The 21,639-nt window shown below is 40.6% G+C and overlaps 1 protein-coding gene across 1 annotated transcript in view; it reads right to left on the bottom strand.

The window, feature by feature from the left end:
• Nucleotides 1–1,850: 1,850 nt before the first annotated feature.
• The window catches only part of sorcs1 (sortilin-related VPS10 domain containing receptor 1), a 201,203-nt gene continuing 181,414 nt past the window's right edge, over nucleotides 1,851–21,639 (bottom strand). Inside the window, exons 19-28 of the mRNA XM_079264964.1 lie at nucleotides 19,824–20,010; nucleotides 19,008–19,141; nucleotides 16,749–16,872; nucleotides 12,561–12,673; nucleotides 9,337–9,471; nucleotides 6,684–6,783; nucleotides 6,120–6,225; nucleotides 5,003–5,160; nucleotides 4,809–4,874; nucleotides 1,851–2,153 (exon numbers count right to left, since the gene is read on the bottom strand). Coding sequence (XP_079121090.1) covers nucleotides 4,846–4,874; nucleotides 5,003–5,160; nucleotides 6,120–6,225; nucleotides 6,684–6,783; nucleotides 9,337–9,471; nucleotides 12,561–12,673; nucleotides 16,749–16,872; nucleotides 19,008–19,141; nucleotides 19,824–20,010 — 1,086 coding nt within the window. The 3' untranslated portion in view covers nucleotides 1,851–2,153; nucleotides 4,809–4,845. The remainder of the gene's footprint in view (nucleotides 2,154–4,808; nucleotides 4,875–5,002; nucleotides 5,161–6,119; nucleotides 6,226–6,683; nucleotides 6,784–9,336; nucleotides 9,472–12,560; nucleotides 12,674–16,748; nucleotides 16,873–19,007; nucleotides 19,142–19,823; nucleotides 20,011–21,639) is intronic.

The raw sequence follows: 21,639 nt of genomic DNA on the forward strand, positions 1-21,639 counted from the left end.
CCAGAGGTGACAATTCCTGGTCCAGAAAGTAAAAGTCCTGCCATGTTGTTGGATCCACCTGTACATTTAGAACAGGTGTTTTCACTGACAGGCTCATTTACCTGGCAAATAGACTTGTTTGGTGACTGGTCGGAACAGCTGCCGGACAGAACTTTTACTTTCTGGACCAGGAATTGCCACCTCTGGTATGAACACACACTCCATCTGCGTCAGCTCCGCGGCCCAACATGATGTAGGCACCGTGCGAGTGTAACTCTTTTGGTTATAATAAAGGAAAAATTTGTGAAATTTTGAAGATGTGTAACTGGTGAAGAACAAATGAAGATGTCATGAAGCACAAATGAAAAGAAGTTTTGGATTGCCAAAAACCAAACACTATGATGATGAATATTCCTTTGGAATGACACAGCTGTAGCTCTAAACTTTAATCAAATAATAATACAACATATGTTATCTCTGCAAAGGCAAACTCTCATAAACTAAGGTAGAAGAAAATCAAGGTTTTAGTACAGGCAGTTCACGCCATGTCTCCAAAATAGCTAATTTGGCCCAATTGGCACTCAAAGTCTCAGGATCGCTCAATTATGATCAGTATTAAACCTGTAATCGGATTCCCTCCATATGACTATAAATCAGCTGTTGATCTACACATCTGTCAGAAGGATAACCCAAAGCTGTCAGAAAATCTCCCACATTTTCACATGAATAAAATGTAAAATAACAACTCCAGAAAGACTTGGATGGCATCAATCAGCCGTTTCCATCCGTCAGATCTCCAAAGGGTTTGACAATCCCCTGAGCAAGCTAACCATCCATGTAGCCTGGTGGCATCTGCGCTCTACTTCTCCTGCTCCTACAGCTTGTTACAAAGAGCCGGGATGAAGACTGGCGCTACACTGCAGCGGGTTAGGACATTAGCCTAAATGTGTCACCAACCTTAGCAAGACTTAAGCCTGACGGGGTCCACATTAAGTATTCAACAAGTCAACCTCCTCTTGTTCTGTCCACTGAAACGATCCTAATGCGTGATGTCCTCAAAAAGCTCTCTTCCATCTGTTAGCCTCTCTCTCTCTCTCTCTCTCTCTCTGTCTGTTTGTCTGTCTGTCTGTCTGTCTTTCTCCATCTGGCTGCCACGCTCTGAATTTTCCTGCAAAGTAGCTGGATCTTCTTCCAGCTGCCACCTTAAATCTGAGCCTTGATAAGACTTTCTCCACCCTTCCTGCAGGGGTTCAAGAACCAGCTCGCGGATAACTGAAACGACTGTGTCGGTGTCTTGTTTCATTCCCAGAACTTCTGGACACACCTGGGGATAACTTGCTGTGGCAAAGTGTAGTGAGGCATTTTAGAAGCAGAAAACATTTTACAAACTGGTATGTATCATAAATAGTACCAGAAGCATCAGATTAACAGCAAAATTTGAAACGAATCTTGAAAACTTAACCTTGTAGTACTGGTGTTAAGGAATTGAAATAAAAACAAAGGAATATTTCTGTATAAAATATGTATTGTGCCATAAATCAGCTTTCTGAGGACAACAGACCAAAAGCTTTAAAGTACCCTATTCATATTTTATAACGGCATCGCTTTTTAGTATGACATTTGTTATTAAAATACACAAATTTCTAACATTGACATTCATGATTTACAAAAGAGATGTGTAATTCACTCCAATAACGTACTTCATAAAAGTATATCCAAATGAATAAATAATACACAAATGCTGTTAGCGTCAGAAAACAGCAAACCAATATGAGATATGCAAGAAAATCCAAAACACTGCTGCTTATTACAATGACACCCCCCCCCCCCCCCCCCCTCCCCACCCCCACCCCCTCTTCATCCATGCTGGCGATCCATCTCATGTATGCGACTGACTCGTATAAACAAAATGAATATTGAAAATCTTCCGTTTTGCCAGAAATATGTTAAAAGAAGACTGAGAGACCTGTACACAGTTTCTTCTGGTTTCGACAGAGCACAGTATGTGTCAGCAGGGTCCAACATGCACAGGTATAAAGCTCAAAACCATTGTGTCCCAAATGGTAAAAAAATATCCATGATGGAGGCTGGAGCAGAAAGCCAATCCAGCGTTTAGACGATGTACGTGGGGAGTTCTGTGGAGAATTTCACATGTACATGAGGTTTCATACATCCTGAGAAGAGACAAGACAGAAAGAAGCAACGATTAGAGGAGAACTCTGAATGGTTTACGGTATTTGGGATGTGATGGAACCGGAGATTCTCATCATGGATGCCAATAAGAAGCAAAATCTCTGAGAGATCTATCCACCATCCTGTTGAATCTATGACGACAAGAATTAAGGCAGTCCTGAAAGAAATGGGGGTCCGGCTTGGTAGTACAGGAATCCAGTGAGCATATGTCCTATGATACTACAGAAACTATTGGAATATAATCTGGATAAATTCTGATTTAAAAAGAGATACATGCATGTAAAACTGCATGAAAAGAGATCCTAGTTTAATCAGGTATGTTGTGGATAAGAAGGTGAAACAGCAGAGTTCCAGGGTGGAAAGAGTTAAACAGATAAACCTGATAAATCCTACATTTCTTGCCCTTTCAAAGCTGGATTACTCACCGGTCGGTGCAGACAACCACAGAGCTTATGCTAAGTCTGTTGGTTTAATTTATTTTAATTGAAATTTTATCAGCGTATTATGACATAATCTGTGCTTTTAGATGAACTGATCTTTCGTTTTCTTCTAAAATTGAGTTTTGTGACCTCTTTTTTTTTTTTAATGACTAGCTTGTGTGAGAAGGGTAGTTCAGGTCCTTCATTCATTTCTGCACCACATCTGGTTATTTGTCCTCCTTTTCTGTGACTTTTCAGGGAGCTTCACTTCACAATAAAACCCATTTAGAAGTTAATGAAAAAGAAACTATTCTTGTAGCTAGAGATGTAAATGCATCCAAGAATGATCCAGTGGTTCTTAACGGATAAATAAAACAGTATCATATGATTATTTATTGTGTAATATCAATAAATTGACTAAATATTTTAGAATTTATTTAGTCAATTACATTTCTGGCATATTATAATAATTAGTTGCATGGTTTTCCTTCTTGCTTGGAAAGTACACTAAAAAACTTTCATGCATTTTTAGCTGAATCTGTTCAGTTCTGAATCTGTTTAGTTTATTTCAGGAGAAACAAGTTCTACTGGAAGTCGTTGCCTTCGTATGAAACCCACACTAGAACAGACGTGTGCTATACAAAAGTAAAACATTCTAGCAGATGGGTGACCAATGAAAGCCTGGACATGAAATGATGCATGATATGAACTGCTGGTATTCAAGTGACATCACATCTGCTTCATTAGTTATGCGTGACACAAAGTGGTGGTCAGCCTACCTCACTGCAGAGTTTAAAGTTTGGAAATCACTTACTTCACTTTGTTATGATCTTTCCCCGGTAACTTCTGCTCTTCTGGGGCTTAAATAAATTAAATGAAAACTTCTGGTGTGATGAAAGCCGTAACTGCTTTCTCGTTTAACTCAACAAGATTGTGGTTGCCAAGCAGGACGTCAACATTTACTGGACTTCTATCTGGACAATCCAGATAAAATAAAGTGAAAATGCCAGCAGCAGTATGTGTACATCTAGCTATAAAAACAGCAAAGAAGCAGAAACAATGCAGGATTTGTCACTGAGGGTCTCACATCACACTTTTTGATTTGAATTCTCCGTTTGCTCGCATTTAGCTTGCAAGTGGAGGGAACAGTTTCCTTCTTCACGTGAGTCTTGTCTTCTCTTTCGCTAAATAATAGTGCAGCGCCACCTTTTGGTGAGAAAGGGGACATAATATTCTAATGATTTTTGCTCGTTTGACCAAAGTGCAGTCTGCATGGAAGCCATCCCCTACAACTGAGCTGAGTTCCCAATCGGACCGAGTTTAGCGGACTGTCCTGATGTGAATGGACCTTTAATGGTAACACAGTAAAACTTTGTATGTTGTAGGTTTCTAAACTTCTCATTTGCTTAGAAGTTGGTCTAAATCAGCAGATAGTTCAAGATGCCAGGGATGTCAGGGAACTAAACTGACTGGTATTTGTCAAAGCTTCGATATTACTTGAACACAACAATGGAGGTTTGATTAAAGAAGTGAACCATTGTGGGCATAATAGCAAGGCGCTGACATATGGCAACCCACTGCCTTTTAGTAAATCTACTAGTGACATGTAAACTGTACAGCCTAATCTCATAAATGTGACCAATGAAGTAAAAACTAATGAAGGAGAATCTATAATGGGGATCAGCAGCTTCAGTCCTTGAGGTTCGGTGTCCTGCAGGTATTGAACATTTCAGCCGTGACACACCTGATTCAAATCAGAGGATCATAAACAGACTTTTTAACTGAATTAACTTGAACAGACAGATCTTTACAACAAGCTGTTTGAGGTCGTTTTCATTTGAAACAGTTGTTTTGCTGAAAAGGAAAAACATCCAACACCTGCAGGACCCGGCCCCCAAAGGGCAGGAGGTTCTTTGATCTACAAAATCAAATAGCGTAACTTTATTAAGATAACTTAGTGTTCTTACTTTAAATGTGAGTGCAGAACCAAACTAAATCTTGTCTTCCTGTTGCAACATTAGCCAGCCATTAGCTTCGTTTGACCACCACCTCATTGGCTCATAACCTTTCACAAGCATTATGAAGATGATGCCATTCAGGTTTGAGCAAATCTGGGGCTTTTCCAGCCTCATGTTTGATGCTGTTTTTCTTTCATTCCTCACCCATCTGTTCTCTCAGATGACGTTACATAGGAGAACAACAGCATGTCAACCGTACCACTAAGAAGCCACAGCACTGTCATACTCAGTTTTGCTCACTTCGCCACCTGACTGGACCATTTCACTGAGAAACACAACAAAAAGAAGCACACGATGAGCGACATGAAACTACAAATGAACACATCAACAAGAAATGAGCAATGGAGAAAAGTAAAATGACAGAAAAGCTGCAGGAGAGGCATGCGCATTTACCGATGGGCCGTGAGTTAAACTCTGTGTCCAGAGTCTCCAACGAATGCACCAAGTCCTGCTGAGCGCTGGGCGGGGCCTCTGTTGGATTAGCTGGACTCTTCATTTCTTGTTCTTTTTCGTTCTGCATCTGCGCATAGACGTTGAGGCCTGGGATCTTCCTTGAGGAAAGATTTACAGTGAGGCAAATGGATAAAAAGCAGAGCCTAAACTAAAACGCAGAGCAAGGCCAAAGCCAGCAGATTGCCGCGATTGAAGCATGAATCCAAGGCCGGATTATCCAATGGGTATTATGGGCACAGGCCCAGAGGCCCACGCCTACTTGGTGGCCATGTGGGGCACACATAATGAAAACACCAGCAGTTTGGACATAAACCAAAATGTATATAAAAGCCAGATAGTTACACCACAGTGTCAAGTGTATTGCTACTGGTCTCACTGGCTGAGATGTTAAAATTATCTTTTCACAGTGTATCATTCACAGTTTTCACAATGCTGAGGTGGGGAAGGGGTCCCTGGAACACTCTGGGCCCTGGGGCCTCTACATTTTTATTCCGGCCCTGCATGAATCAGATTATTTCCATCTGCAACTGCTCAACATCACTTGTTTACTTGGTAAGAGCCGACATTTGCATGTAAATCAGCCGAAGCAAAAAGACTAAAGCCGATAAGGTCTGTAAATGTTTGAAATGTTATTCCCTTTGCTTGTCTGTAAATCCTCATGACCCTTCCTGTTGTTTTTTCTTTGCAACTTGACCTCGGCAAACGAGACACAATTCAACATTTGAAAAAAGGTCAGCTGCCTGTGTTCAAAGGCCTGAATACTGATAGCAGCTGAAGGCTGACTGGCATGCCTTTTGTAAGGAATGACCTGATAAGAGTTCCTACAGGACGTGTGGAGGAAAAGCCAATCTTCCAGCAAGGAGCATTCCAGCAAGGAGCACCGGTGAAAGGCGGCATAGGTGTTTGACTGGCAGCTATCACCCTTCTCCGCAGCCTTGCAGGCAGCTTTTGTTTGCCAAGCTGCCAGGAGGCTTCGACCCCTTTCACCCACGCTCCCCCTACTCCCTCCTTACTGACGTGATGGCTGTATGCAGCTGACATTTTGTAAAAACTTTACCTCTTGAATTTGTAGATGATAAATACAGCTAAACCCACAACCACTACTGATAGCAGCATAAGCATGGCAGAGCCACTGTGGTTCTCGCTGGTGTCCACCAGGGGCGCTGCAGAGACAGGGAGACAAGTGCCGCAGAGCATAAACAACACAATAACTTACATAACCTGTATTTCCAGCCTGCTGACTCATGCAACGAGCAGGGAACAGAAATAAAAGAAACAAAAAGAAACACCTCTATGAATCGTTTTAATAGTTGGACTTCTCTTACTCTTTATCTTATAAGCCCCTTTAGGACAGTAGCAGCATCCCCACTAGGAAGAGGCACACATACGTGTAACGTTGCTCACTCTCTGAATGTCTCTGTGTAGCTACATGGTGGGAGCCAGTCAGACACAGGAGGAGGGGGCGGTTATTAGTTGGGGTGTTGGGGAGGGGAGAAAATATTGAATATATATACCTGACTTATCTCTGCCTATGTCCACATGCTTTATGTCTGTGATTATAGAAGGTGCACAAATCCTCCAGGGCTGCTCTGAACAAACAGAGACAGATGTGTTTGTTTACCTGCTGAGAGGTGGGCTGCATACACAGTGACTTGGACCCCTGGCCTCAATGTAAACTGGACAAGGTTTTGGTTCAAGGCGCTCAGAAGAACCTCAGAGAGCTGTTGAGACAGAGATGCAGAACAGCTTTGCAGTAAAGTCGTTTTGACTTTCACAAAATGTTTCGACTTCGCTGCTTCAGCAGCAAAGATCATCACTCCTCAGTGCTGGTAAGATTTCAGAGTATTCTGCTTCGAATAACAGAAGGAGCATCATGAAAAGCAGAAGTAGGTTGAGTTTAAACAGGAACAGAAAACATAAATCTGTAACTTTAAACAAACAGTTTAAAAAAAAGAAGATTATCAGCATCTTCACTGACCAACTTTACCAGATTTGTGTAAAATGGAATCAAGTCTAGAATCTGCTGCAGCAACAATAAATAAAAGTGGATATATTCACATTTCCTTTGTATTCCATCAATTTTCTTTCATGTGGCTGGTGAATGAAGAGGATTTTGATTGTTTTAATTTTTCAGGTTTCATTGTTTCAGTCTGGTTGTTGTTTGATTCTCCTCTTCATGATGCTCCAAATATTTCCATTATGAGACGGATGTGGACTGAAAGCAGGTAATTCAAACACACACACCATGCTTGGAGTCATGGTGTTGGTAGTTGTGCAGATTGATGTCTGGATAAATAACTATGGACCCCCTGGGAAACAACTTTGCCTTTATGATATCACATATCTACCTATATATTCCAACATCCATCTTCTTTTACTGTAGGAGGACCAGATAGTTTTGGACATAGATTTGCATGCCTACTTCAAGACATCTTCATTATTTTTAATGAAATTATCAATACTTTACTGTCCACTTTTTAATCTTTATTCTTTATTTTTATTAATTTCAGTTGCTCAAAATTGTTGTATGTATGTGTTTTTATGCTTTTTATGTGTCTCACATGTACAGCACTGCTTTATAAGTAAATTGATGATTATCATGATGAAAGAAGTTTCATGTGTTTTGGTTAAGTGCTCTACAGTGCAGCAGGTGGCATTACGGCTTCATCACAGCTTGTTTTCCTTTTGTTGTTGTTTTTAAATATGCTGCTGTGTGTGAATATTGCTCTACAGAAACAGGAAATCAATGACAGAAAGCAACAACAAGCTGAAACACTGCAGAGTTTAATGAGTATTATTTGTGGGTTTTGAAGTAGAAGTTACAGAAGTCATCTTGAGCTGCTGATAATGTAAAAATATTCACTAAATGCAGCTTTAATTCTACAAACAGCTTCTGAAATTATTACCTTTTTTGCTTGAAAAAGACACATGGAGTTGGATGAAAGGGTGAAACTGTAACATCTGCTGCAGACGTTCATTTACTCAGACCTGGAGGAAGTTATTTTCTCAAAATAATTACCATAGAACTGGATGCAGATTAAATGCTGGACTTGATGAAAGCTAGATTGTTGCATAATTTGTATGGGCCCCTGACCCAAAGAAACCTCCCTGCCTCCACATGCGAGTATTTATGTAAGTCTTTGTGGGACCTTTCCACTGTGATGCATAATGCATAACACAGCCTCACTTGATCTCTGCCTTTTTATTCCAGACAGAGAATAAAAACCCGAGTCCGATCTGACTCTCTCCACACGCATAACTTCATTCACACAGTTTTCTGTATCTGTCCCACAGCTCTGATGCTCCTACACCGGCTAAATGCATCTATTTTTACATTGTTCCCCAGTATCATGAAACAAGTCTAAATGCAGCCGTGGAGCAAAACTAAACAAAATCCTCCGTTTTCTCTCTGTGGATGCCTTCCTTTCTGCTGCAGAAACTTCATTTATCTTATCTGCCTCATTTGCCAAATTAATTGTGATATGACTCATTTCTGTGGCCCTTCATCCTCCCCTTTGTACTTCTTAGCTGTTTAAATTTAGTCCGTGCCATGACTAATTACTTTTTTCCCATTGTATACCAGGGTCAGTAAATCTATTACACATTCTAATAAGCCGAGCCTGCTTTACACTGTAAGAAGCCAACCTTGAATGAAGATTTATGGCTTGTTTTTAGGGGAGGGGAACCTTCCAGAAACAGGTTTGAGTTGAGCAATCTCATACTGATTTCCTTCTTCTGTTTTTTTTTTTTTCTCCCCCATAGAGAACATGTTATTATTGTTATTATAACTGATGTGATTGACACGTGTGTGATTTAGTAAACTGATCAATAACAGGCTGTGTTTCTTTTTATTTGTGAGTTTGCTGCCCCAAACCCCAGAGGATGCAGTTGGAGGGAGTATAAAGTCCCCCCCATCCCAAAAATAGCCTGATAATACTTGTCAGGTTTATTGATGAGTCTATTGCAGAGGCTCTTTAGGCGGTTCCAGAATTAGACAAAAAACTGGATGTGTGTTTGTGGATTAATACTGACATCTGCTGGCAGAAGTAGGAACTTCAAGTTAAGATTTTTTTTTTTTTCTATAAAGCAATTACTGGATAAGCTGCTGCTGTAAAAAGATCCGCCATGAGTCACAAAGCAGAAAAAGAGGGAAATGATGTCCAGCATTGCAGTAAAATTAGAGTGAGGATAACAAGGTGACATTCGTCCACCTACAGGAACAACGGCGGGAGATGTGAGGAGGAGGAGGAATGATGCTGCAGCTGTTGCCTCACCTGATCTAAATGAGCAGCGCTCTTCTCTGGTTTCCCTTCAGTTAGCTGTTTGTCGGGAAGAAGGAAAAACTCTGCTGCTGTGGGTAAACCTGGGAGGACGGTGACAAGAAGCTGATCCTCTTTCACACCTGTAGCCTGGAGGGAAAAGGGATGGAGACAGTTAGAAGATTTTAGAGGAAAAAAAGAAAAGAAAAAACAAAGGCTGGTTTATGCTGGCCTGAGATCAGTGTGTCTACACCGCAGGAATAAATGAGTCCATGGTGTGAAAAATCACTAACGATGAATGTTAGAGACCAGTTTGGATCCGTTTTACTTAGCAAGCCCAGTTAGACCAGTTGCCTGGGCTATTGTTCTTGTCTACATGTAAATACAGCAATTTCCAGACTGAAATGTGTCCAACTCTGTTACAATACATGGAAATGCATCTTATTTCAGGTTAACATTAGGATTTTTTTTTTTCAGTAAACCATAAACTGAAGCAAATGAGAAACCATGAAGCTAGTAGAAAATTACTACCAGGTGAAGTGGTGAATAGACTTTTTGTAAAAATGAGATATACAATTTTTCTTTGTGGTTACTTTGCAGTTATCAGCTTTTTAGCAGCTTAAACCCCAATCAGAAACTGTTGAAGTCCAAATGTACATATGCATACAAGAGCTTCCTTTTCTCTGTGAATGCTCGGAATTGGAAGGAAGTAAAGATTCAGTCTGTTGGTTTTCCTTAACTTGGCAATTTATTATGAACTGGCTTGAATGAATGTGTCTGTAAAGTGCCCTGAGATGGCTGTGTTGTGAAGCGGCACTATACAAATACAGCTGAATTGAATTGAGGAGAAATTCATCTCTTAGCTGTACAATTAACGATAAACCTGTTTACATGTACTTCAAAAATCTGTTTATAGTCAAAAAAGAGATATTGGGTAGGCAAGTTGTAGAAAGTTGCAACACCGCAAGCATGCAGACGTTTTCCTGATTTTAATTTAGTCCCGGAGCAGAACTTGATAAGCTGCTGGATCCATTTAATTTTATTCAAGTGGTAAAGCAGGGCATCACCTAGAACCAGCAGGACTGCAGCTCTGTGTGTACGATTTTGCCTATTCCTGGTCTAAATCATGACAACAAAGTCAGTATACATATATATATATATATATATATATATATATATATATATATATATATATATATATATATATATATAAACATGTCATCCAAACACAAGATGGCAGTATGAACACAGAAGAGGCTAGCAGGCAGGTGTGGTAATATTGCAACAGATATTCATACGTTCAACACGGCACATGACATGATGCTACATCTTGTAATATTTGGGCTTAAAATAAAGACCTGATATCGCTAGAGAGTGCAAACTAGACAACTCGATTTAACACTGAAGCTAGCATCTGATGCTGGCTTGGTTCTTATATCTTCTCAAAAATGGGAACATTTCTCATCAAACAAAGGAGAAAATCTCATGTAAAGACACAAAAAGCTGCAACAACTGAGGAAAATAGGGGATAAGTTGAACATTTGATGAGATAGATGTTGCTTCAGTAAAACGACTCTTATTGGACAGTAGTTTATTTATCAGGTAATCGTTGGACTTCTCTTTGTGTCCAGGGTGGGAAGTCTCCAGAGGAGTTCTGTAACTTGTTTAGCTTTATGTTGTCCGATACTAATGTTCTGAGACAAACAATACATTGGTCTTTATTCATTTCACTGGTCAAGTCTGGGCAAGATATTGTCTTTTTTTTTGTTTCCGTCAAAATGGCTGTTGATTCATCTTGGTTCAGCTTATGTTGGCCTTTTGTCCACTTATGAACTTTTCCATCTTTTGCTCGCAATGCAATATGTTTTATGACAATCATGACTATGTTATAAATTAGGGATGCACCGATCCACTTTTTGGGAGTTCCGATCCTATATCGATACCTGAAATTTGGAAATTTGCCGGTACCAAATCTGTTTATGTGAACATTATTGTGACTATGGTTATTATTGCTGTTATAACTGTGTAAGATTTCATTAGGTTGTACTAAATTACCCATCCTTTCTGAAGTTACCTCACCAATATAAATATAATAACATTACAGATTTAACAATTTCAACAAGTTTTATTTTGATTTGGCACATTTTTCACAAATATAACTATACGTGTTCAATTTTGAAACAAAGATCTAGTTTTTGGTGTAACAAAAAATGTCACATTACAACATTCAAGGCATTTATTTAAAAAAAAAAAAAAACATGTCCAAAGCATGTCATCAAACACATCTGCATTGCTTTGACTAGTGTGGTATCGGTACACTTTGATTAATACCAAGTACGAGTACACACACATGGCATTGAGCTGCTACTGACACTGATATTGATATCGGTGCATCCCTAACATAAATAGTACAAAAATCGTTATGTACTGGGGTGGGATTTTGTCAATTTATGCATCGTCTTACATCTTTCAAAAAGAACATTTCATTGTGATGATTTCTGTTTTTGGTGGCTTTATTTACCTTTTTTTTTTTTTTTTTTTTTTTTTAATAGTTTTACCTTTATGTTAAAATAAACTTGCTCAGTCAATCGAAATGTATTTAGGCAAGCTGTGCCCCCCTCGTTCCCCTTTAACTAATGCACATGTAATGTCAAAATGCCACAAAAGTAAGTGAAAAGCCTGGAAAGGGAGAAACATCAACAAAAAGTGAAAAGTCCTATTTATTCACATATAATTCAGTTACTTTAGTTATTTCAGTTTGTCAGCATAAAATTTACATAATATTTAAATTTTGCAGGATTAAAACATTTAAAATTATGACCCAGACCCAGACTGTTTATTATATCAGCAATATATCCACAGTCTGAGGCCATGTCAGAAGTTAATGAGTCAATCTCTGTGACTGGTGTGTCATGTGTGGCTTTCAATCACTTCTTCCACTTGACAGCTTAGGAAGTGTTCATCTCCCAGCGTCCCCTCAGGTCAGAACACAAACACTGACATTTATTCTTCTGTAACACTTGAGTCTGTTTCCTGAGCGGCCCTGAACTCAGAATGTACTGAAAGCAGAGTAATCAGCGGCTCTTGAACTTTATTTTCCCCTCTTGCCTCATCATTTACCGTCATAAAAGTCAGATTCGTGTCTGGACGCTTTGGAGAGGTCAAGCTACACTCAGGCATCCAATTCAGCTCTGACAAGTGTTAACTGGAGTACCTGAACGGACCTCAGAGAGTTTTACCTGGATCAGAGAATTCTTGATGACCCGGCTCACATCCAGCCTCCACTCTGCCACGTCTGGGTTGTGCTCGTCCAGGTTTGATGAAAAGGTGAGCAGATGAGATCGGAAGTATTCTGCAGGGAGGAAAGATCATGTGTGTGAGATGTTTCGCTCTTTTGTCTGTTTATTAAACTCAGAGTTCAGCCTCATTCAGCGAGCAAAGCAAAACATTCTGGTTTGTTCCTCTTCAGTTTGTTCTTAAGGGAGGGAGGGGATGAAGGGATGGATGAATGAGGGGGAGAAGGTTGGGTTGGTGAGTGGGGCCAAGAATGGATAGACAAATAAGGACGGGAGTGGAAGGATAAGGGAATGATAGATTGGTGAAGGATGGAAAAACTAAAGAGGGAATGAAAGAAGGATGATTAGGGCCAGATAAGAGATGAAGGATAAAAGAGAAGATGAATGGAAAGTCAGATTAAAGAGAGAAAGATCGATAAATTGAAGCCTGAATAAAGAGATGGATGAAGGAGAGATGGATGGATGGATGATGCATGGATGGATGGATGGATGGATGGATGGATAAATGGATGGATGGTTGGATGGATGGATGGATCAGAATGAGAGTGAACATAGATGATGGAAGACAAGTGAGGACAGGGATGAGAGGTTGAACAGCTTAAATCCATGTGTTAATAAGCCCCAGAAAGTGATTCGTCTCAGAGGACGATCTAATCTAAGCTGATGGATGGATAGATGGATAGAAGGATGGATGGATAGATGGATGGATGGATGGATGGATAGATGGATGGATGGATGGATGGATGATGCATGGATGGATGGATGGATGATATTTTTAGGGATGGATGGATAGATAGATGGATGGATGGATGGATGGATGATGCATGGATAGATGGATAGATAGATGGATAGATGGATGGATGGATGATGCACGGATGGATGGATAGATGGATAGATGGATGGATGGATGGATGACGCATGGATGGATGGATAGATAGATGGATAGATGGATGGATGGATGATGCATGGATGGATGAATAGATAGATGGATAGATGGATGGATGGATGGATGATGCATGGATGGATGGATAGATAGATGGATACATGGATGGATGGATAGATGGATAGATGGATGGATGGATGATGCATGGATGGATGAATAGATAGATGGATAGATGGATGGATGGATAGATAGACGGATAGATGGATGGATGAATGGATGGATGATGCATGGATGGATGGATAGATGGATGAATGGATGGATGATGCATGAATGGATGGATGATGCATGGATGGATGGATAGATGGATGAATGGATGGATGATGCATGGATGGATGGATAGATGGATGGATGGATGGATAGATGGATGAATGGATGGATGATGCATGGATGAATAGATAGATGGATAGATGGATGGATGGATAGATAGACGGATAGATGTATGGATGAATGGATGGATGATGCATGGATGGATGAATAGATAGATGGATGGATGGATAGATGGATGAATGGATGGATGATGCATGGATGAATAGATAGATGGATAGATGGATGGATGGATAGATAGACGGATAGATGTATGGATGAATGGATGGATGATGCATGGATGGATGAATAGATAGATGGATAGATGGATGGATGGATGATGCATGAATGGATGGATGATGCATGGATGGATGGATAGATGGATGAATGGATGGATGATGCATGGATGGATGGATAAATGGATGGATGGTTGGATGGATGGATGGATCAGAATGAGAGTGAACATAGATGATGGAAGACAAGTGAGGACAGGGATGAGAGGTTGAACAGCTTAAATCCATGTGTTAATAAGCCCCAGAAAGTGATTCGTCTCAGAGGACGATCTAATCTAAGCTGATGGATGGATAGATGGATAGAAGGATGGATGGATAGATGGATGGATGGATGGATGGATGATGCATGGATGGATGGATGGATGGATGATGTTTTTAGGGATGGATGGATAGATAGATGGATGGATGGATGGATGGATGATGCATGGATAGATGGATAGATAGATGGATAGATGGATGGATGGATGATGCATGGATGGATGGATAGATAGATGGATAGATGGATGGATGGGTGGATGACGCATGGATGGATGGATAGATAGATGGATAGATGGATGGATGGATGATGCATGGATGGATGAATAGATAGATGGATAGATGGATGGATGGATGGATGATGCATGGATGGATGGATAGATAGATGGATAGATGGATGGATGGATAGATGGATAGATGGATGGATGGATGATGCATGGATGGATGAATAGATAGATGGATAGATGGATGGATGGATAGATAGACGGATAGATGGATGGATGAATGGATGGATGATGCATGGATGGATGGATAGATGGATGAATGGATGGATGATGCATGGATGGATGGATAGATGGATGGATGGATGGATAGATGGATGAATGGATGGATGATGCATGGATGAATAGATAGATGGATGGATGGATAGATAGATGGATAGATGGATGGATGATGCATGGATGGATGAATAGATAGATGGATAGATGGATGGATGGATGATGCATGAATGGATGGATGATGCATGGATGGAAGGATAGATGGATGAATGGATGGATGATGCATGGATGGATGGATGGATGGATGAGAATGAGAGAGAACACAGATGATGGAAGAAAAGTGAGGACAGTGATGAGAGGTTTTAACAGCTTAAAGTCATGTGTTAATAAGCCCCAGAAAGTGATTCGTATCAGAGGACGATCTAATCTCTAACTGAAGGCCGGAGGTTTATGGTGCAAATAAAATACAACTCTGTTCATATTTCATTGGACTTCTAAAACTTACTTTTGTTTTGGTTGTTTGGTTTATCGAATCATTTAAGCCACAAAACGTGGTTGTTTGTCAGAAAACCAAGCTGCTGTATGACAGGCGATGGAGACAGATGGTGCAGATATGTGTTATTATGTAGAGCTGGTTTTGAAAATGCAAGTCGGTGTCCTGAAACATGACTACTGTTGAGCATGTTTGTGGTTTCACATGTCATGTTTCTTAACCCACTAGACTTCTGGATATGCATGTCTGTGTTACTGAATCTTTTTGGGTACATTTGGTTTTGATGTAATTGTTTCTCAGTTGCTGCAGTGATGGTTGCAATGAGAACTAACAGCAGAGATCAGATTTGTCTTCTCCTCATTATTAGGTCTTCTTATTATTAGGTCTGGCTTGGTGACTCTTTGCCATCCCTTTAGTTCTGCTGGTATAGGCCAAGGCTGCTTGGGGATGTCCCATGATGCACTGGACTCCACTCGGCTACCTTTACATTCCATGAAGAAATATGTGACGTTGTTGTCATTAATTTTTGCTTCCATTCTTATTTCTCAGTGGGTATTTCTGGCTTACAGATAAATTGCTTATTGACCTCTTCTCCCTGCCCTCTTTCCCCCCTAACTGGTCCAGGCACATGGTTCTAATAGACATTATCTCCACTTTCCCTTAATGAAGCAGCATGGATGAATGTATCAATATCAAATGGTAAAAAAAAGGGGCTGTGGAATTCTTTTGGGTAATTCTGGTACAAAAATAAAATAAATAAAAATGTGTAATAGCACCAGTTGGCTTCACAGTGGTGTTGGTTGGCACCACTGTATCACAGCAAGCTGGGTGCTGGTTTGAGGATTGGCTGGGCAGGGGTTCGAGCAGTGGCCTTCCAGTGCAAGTGGCTTCCTCCCACCATTAGTTAATCACACAGAATTCAGCCTTGGGGTGGGAAAACACATTTCCTTGCTGGGATGGCCTCCAGCTTCGTCACAACCCTGAAATGGACTCAGTGATATAATGAATTCTACCAATCATTAAAGTGGTTCCATATCTGTATAAAATGTATTTTAAATGACATCAAACAAATGAATAAATGTGAATAAAAATCTATTAAATAATGAGCTGATATAAAATGGAACATGTTCTTTTATTTTGGATTACTTATGTTGATTTATCAACTATTTTGTATATTACTTCTTATAATTAAATGAAGGGGTTACCAGAGTCATTTATTTTATTTTTAAGATGGCTGTGCAAACAGCGTTTCCTCTGATGACAATGAGACTGTTACTATCGCATGTTTGTGTCAACAAATTGGGTTTCCAGAATCTCAGAGGAGATGGAGTCACAGAGTCAACTCACCGTGGACAGCGATGCTTTTCCTGTCCTGCAGGATGGTATTCCCTGCAGACACCTGCACAGTGACTGTATTGACGCCTTCCCTGGAGAACGTGCATGCCACGCTTCCCTCCAGGGTGATTACTGGCTGCTGCTGGAAGACACAGAGAGACCGAAAGAGCTGGAGTCTGGGCGTTCCCGTGAGAGACAGTTCTCGGCAGCCGGTTAACATCTCACATGGCTGTTGTTTACACTGCAGAGGTGTCAGCCTGCTGACACACTCGCAAATAAACACACACACACACACACACACACATACAAAAGTCGCATGGGTGAGCACAGGCATGCAGGGTTCTCTTTGCAGCACCAGCAGCATTTTTATGTCATTATTCACATCTCTGATTATTCCTTAGATATCTTTCACATGCGAAAACTGCCACGTCAACCGGCTGACATCACAGGCTATCGTTATGGAAACGCCATCAAACACACATACTCATACAGCCCTGACAATGAAGACAGCGAATAAAGCAGGATGATGTCGTTTAGAGCACAAACCATGTGGTGATTCAGCTAATATTGAGAGGAATGTCTTCGTGGCAAAGCCATGTGGTTTCTTGGATTCGTAATGACCTTTCATCATTTCATGGTTGTGGTTTGTTTCCTGCTTAACCAGAAGCAAAATGCTCCTAATAAAAACATTCCTGGCCACATCATTTCCTAGTTTCACACATTTCCAGATCCACCTGTACAAGTTTGGTCTTCCACTTGATGTGAATAGATCTTATTTTACATGTCAGGTTGCAGCACAATCAAACGAGGTTTGTGGTCGGAACAATTTAGGGATGTAGTACAAATGTATCAATGATGAACAATAATGATATTCCATCGGGACTTGGTCCAAAAGCATTGTTCAAGAAAGTCCAGAATAAAAACAAACAGAAAATTCCTTTTTTTTTTTTTTGGACAAACATGATCAAATATCAATAAAAACAGATTTTCTGAAGGAAATATGGCAAAAGATTTCCATATTTCTTCCTCTGATATGCAAAATGTCATTAAGGCAACCTGAAGGAATTTTAGTATGTTTAAGACAAAGGGGAAAAGCCTACAGGTCTGTTTTGTTTTCTTTTTTAAGCTTGTTGTGGCCATGACATCTCATACAAAACAATAAATCAAAATGCACATTAAATATTGTGGAAATTGGACAGAAAGAGAAAGAGCTGCACCTTCCATGGATCTGAAAAAGAAGAGTGAGACTAGACAGCTGAACATCTGTGATCCCTGATCCCTCAGTCAGACCTGCATCAAGGACATGTCATTCATCCACAGCACATATCAGGAGATTAATGTGGAAACCTTTCTCAACCTCTAACACACCAACTTGCATTCATTAAGGTATCTACTTCTCCAGCCTTTAAAAACAACATTTACTATGGCACAGATGAGGTTCAGAGCAAGATTAGAACCAATGTGATTCATTCAGGCAACATGGCGACATATTCAATAACATCATACCTCTGAAATGACACAAGCTTTGATGCACGTGGCACAGAAAAGCTTCCTGGATTACTCAACATTACTCAGGGTTCTGTAATGGTATGGGGCTGGATCAGAGTTATATGGTGGTATGGGGTTGGATCAGAGTTCCCCAGCATTAATGCAGACGACATAACATAGACTTTACAGCAAGTTCTGCTGCCTTTATCTTTTCCAGCAACATCCATTCGGATGGATACAACACATAGAACACAACAGCATGACTGAGGAGGATAAGGGTAAAAGTACGGAACTAGTGGGCCTGTTGTCCTGATCTGTCCCAAAAAGAGGAGGCTTTAGAAATAATTTGAGATATTTTTGCACCAAGAATGTGAATATAAAAACAAAGCCCCTAAATCAGGAACAGTAAGATACGAAAATCAAATCAACGATACTTTATTCATCATTGAATAAAACTGAACCAAGGTCACAATTCATTAAATGAATTTTGATGAGAAAGAAACCCTGTGAGAACCTCTGACTTATCTGTTTTAGTTGCATTTTCAGCACCACTGCAGCTTTTTTCTCTGATTTGTAATTTATTGCATTTCACGTTTATAACAAATAACCGTGTTCTAGAGTTGTTCTCAAAGCTGATTAAGAACGCCACGAGTTCTGCATCCTGGGCCCATAATTATAGTGCAACAGAATAACAGAGTCAGCAACCTACTTTTTAATTGCTAATGCACAAAAGGTGCAATGGAAGTTGGAGCACATGTAAAGTGGAGACAGGTTTTACTGTACCTCTGTGTTATTTCCGATCCACCAGATGTAGGTGACCGTTCCCACTTGGCTGGGCCACAAAACGGCAGTCAGGTTCACTTCCTTGTTCCTCACCGCCACAAAGGGAGCTGAGAGATGGATATACTCCAGCTGACCTACTCAGGCACACACATACATCACAGAGTGAACTCGATGCTCTCTGCCACATTATGCAAGAAGAAGAAGAAAAAAAAAAAGACGGATGCAACTTTATTGGTTCAAATGACGGGAAAAAGGAGGGAGGAAGAGTTTATAAGGGGAGGGTGAGCATTGCCCAGAATTTTCTTCTGCACTGGGACCAATAGCTGCCATCTGTGTGTTATTTTTCATCCGTGGCCCCCCTCCTGAGCCTGCAGTGGCTCCATTTGTATGGCTGGCAGACAGGATTGACAGATTGGGGAGGGCATCGGTGCTCCCTGATCAATAAGTCAGCTCTTTTACATCTGCCACCCCCTGAATACACTAGGGGTGGTCAGCCCTGACACATATGAGGCTGTGGGTAACTCTGTGTGCTGAGTGGCTGTGAAGCATAAGCTGACTTGAGAGGAAGTGTAATGAGATTTGTTCTATCTGACTTGTTTGTTTGGTTTTGTGCAGGAAGCGTGCCCTGCGAGGAGATAAAACACAGAACGAGGTGTGCAGCCTACAAGCTGACAGTAGCAATTCCACACATGGTGATAAAAAAAAACAAAAAAATAAAACAAAATTGGGAACAGCCAAAAGTGGCAAGAGCACGAACTTTTCAAATTAAAGGAACGCACATTATCGTTTATGTCAACAAATCCTTCAGTGTCTTACATGTTACGTGCAGATAGAGGACGGCTGTCTCCGCGCCGAGGCTGTTCTCGCCGGTGGCGGTCACTCGGTAGATTCCAACGGCTTTGTAGATGTGTTTGATTCCATCTTCGATGGAGCTTACGTTGGAATACGTTACAGCATGTCCGTCCCCAAAGTCCAGGGTGATGCTCGTCCTCGCCCCGTCACCCTGCAAAGCACACAGTCAGGAAATCAGCAGGTTTGGTTCTTAATCAGCTGACTCAGGGGTTTAGGTCATGTTTGACCCTTTCCCCATCCTGGATTCATGGTTACGGCTATTACAAAACTAAAAAATTGTCGATGTATCCATCAGCCTTTGCATACTAACTGTATCTGTCAATGTTCTTGGTTGGGAAAGTTATTGCCTAAAGAAAAGTTTAGATATCTCTGGATCCCTCTCATGAGTGAGATACAATGTGTGCAGCAGTGAGGAAACCAATGAGAGTAAAGACAAAAGTTCTCAACTTACTGGTCCATTTCTGTTCCAACCCTCCCCTGTGGTCAAAAGATTTGTGATTTGGAGATATAAACAGCTGAAATTAGCTTCTTTCAAAAGGTGGCCAAGCTAATCCTGAAACCCTAAATGAGGAGCTCAGTCATGCAGAGGGAGTTTGCTGTGGAACCGCTTCTCCTCTGTATCAGGAGTCAATTGAGGAGGTCCAGGCATCTGATTGGGGTGTTTCCTGGTTACCTCCTGTCAGATGTTTTCTAAAAATGTCCTTCTGGGAGGAGCTCTAGAGGCTGATCCAGGACTCTAGGGAGGGATTGTGTATCCCTTCTGGCCTGGAAAAGCTCCCAGAGGAGATGGAGAGTATCACAGAGGAGAGGAATTTTTGGTATATATAAAAAAATAAAATAAAAAAAAATCCAGACAAATTAAAACATTTCAATAAACTTTTACACACAAGTGTAAAGGTGGTAAATATTCTGACACGCATTCAAAGGGAATATTTTTCACTGTAATTTCTGGCAAACTTTATAAAGATAAAGTTTAGTTGTTATGTTGCTATGGTGATCAGTAAAATATTCCACCAATTTTTCTTTTTTTCCCATATTTCTATTCTTTTGGACACAAAATAATAATAATAAATGTTTCTGGAGCAGATTTTGTTGAAATCAACATGAATAATAAAGTAACAGTATTGAAATGGTCCAAATTTAACACAGCACTGAGATAAACACTTCAGGTATTACATACCCAAACCGAGTGTAAGAGATGACTCAGGAACGTTTATTTACACAACTTACAAATCAAATTTATCAAAGTTACGAAAGTTCAAAGTTCAGAAACAGTGACATGTAGGACTAATCTACATAATCTATCAGTGTATCTGCTCATCATCGTCACATCATTTCTGCTCTACGGTTTCAGGGAGGAAGAGTTATGGAATAACTAATGCCGGGCGGACACTGTGCGATTTTGAGGGGATTTCACCACGATTTTGCTGTCGCAGACCACGCTGCGTCATCGTGGAAACATCGTACCGTCGGGATGTCTGGTCGGGAGGTCGTGAGCCGTACAGTGTGAAACACTCACAAGGAAGGATTAATTGCTGCTACATTCTAACGATGATGCTGCGACATCCCGATCAAACTTCTGGCATGTCAGAAATTTTTGCCGTCGCTCGTACAGTGCGAGTGGTGTTACGTCATGATTCTACGTTCACACCTGCGCAGAAGACACCGGTGGAGCTTTAAACAATGGTGGGCAACCCCAACTTCAGACGTGTGCGGTGGACACAGCTGCTAGAAGAGAGATTAGTAGAGCTATGGAGAGAACACGAGGTTTTCTTTTTTC

This window comes from Telmatherina bonti (assembly GCF_933228915.1).
Source record: "Telmatherina bonti genome assembly, chromosome: 3".
In the NCBI taxonomy this organism is placed as follows: Eukaryota; Metazoa; Chordata; class Actinopteri; order Atheriniformes; family Telmatherinidae; genus Telmatherina; species Telmatherina bonti.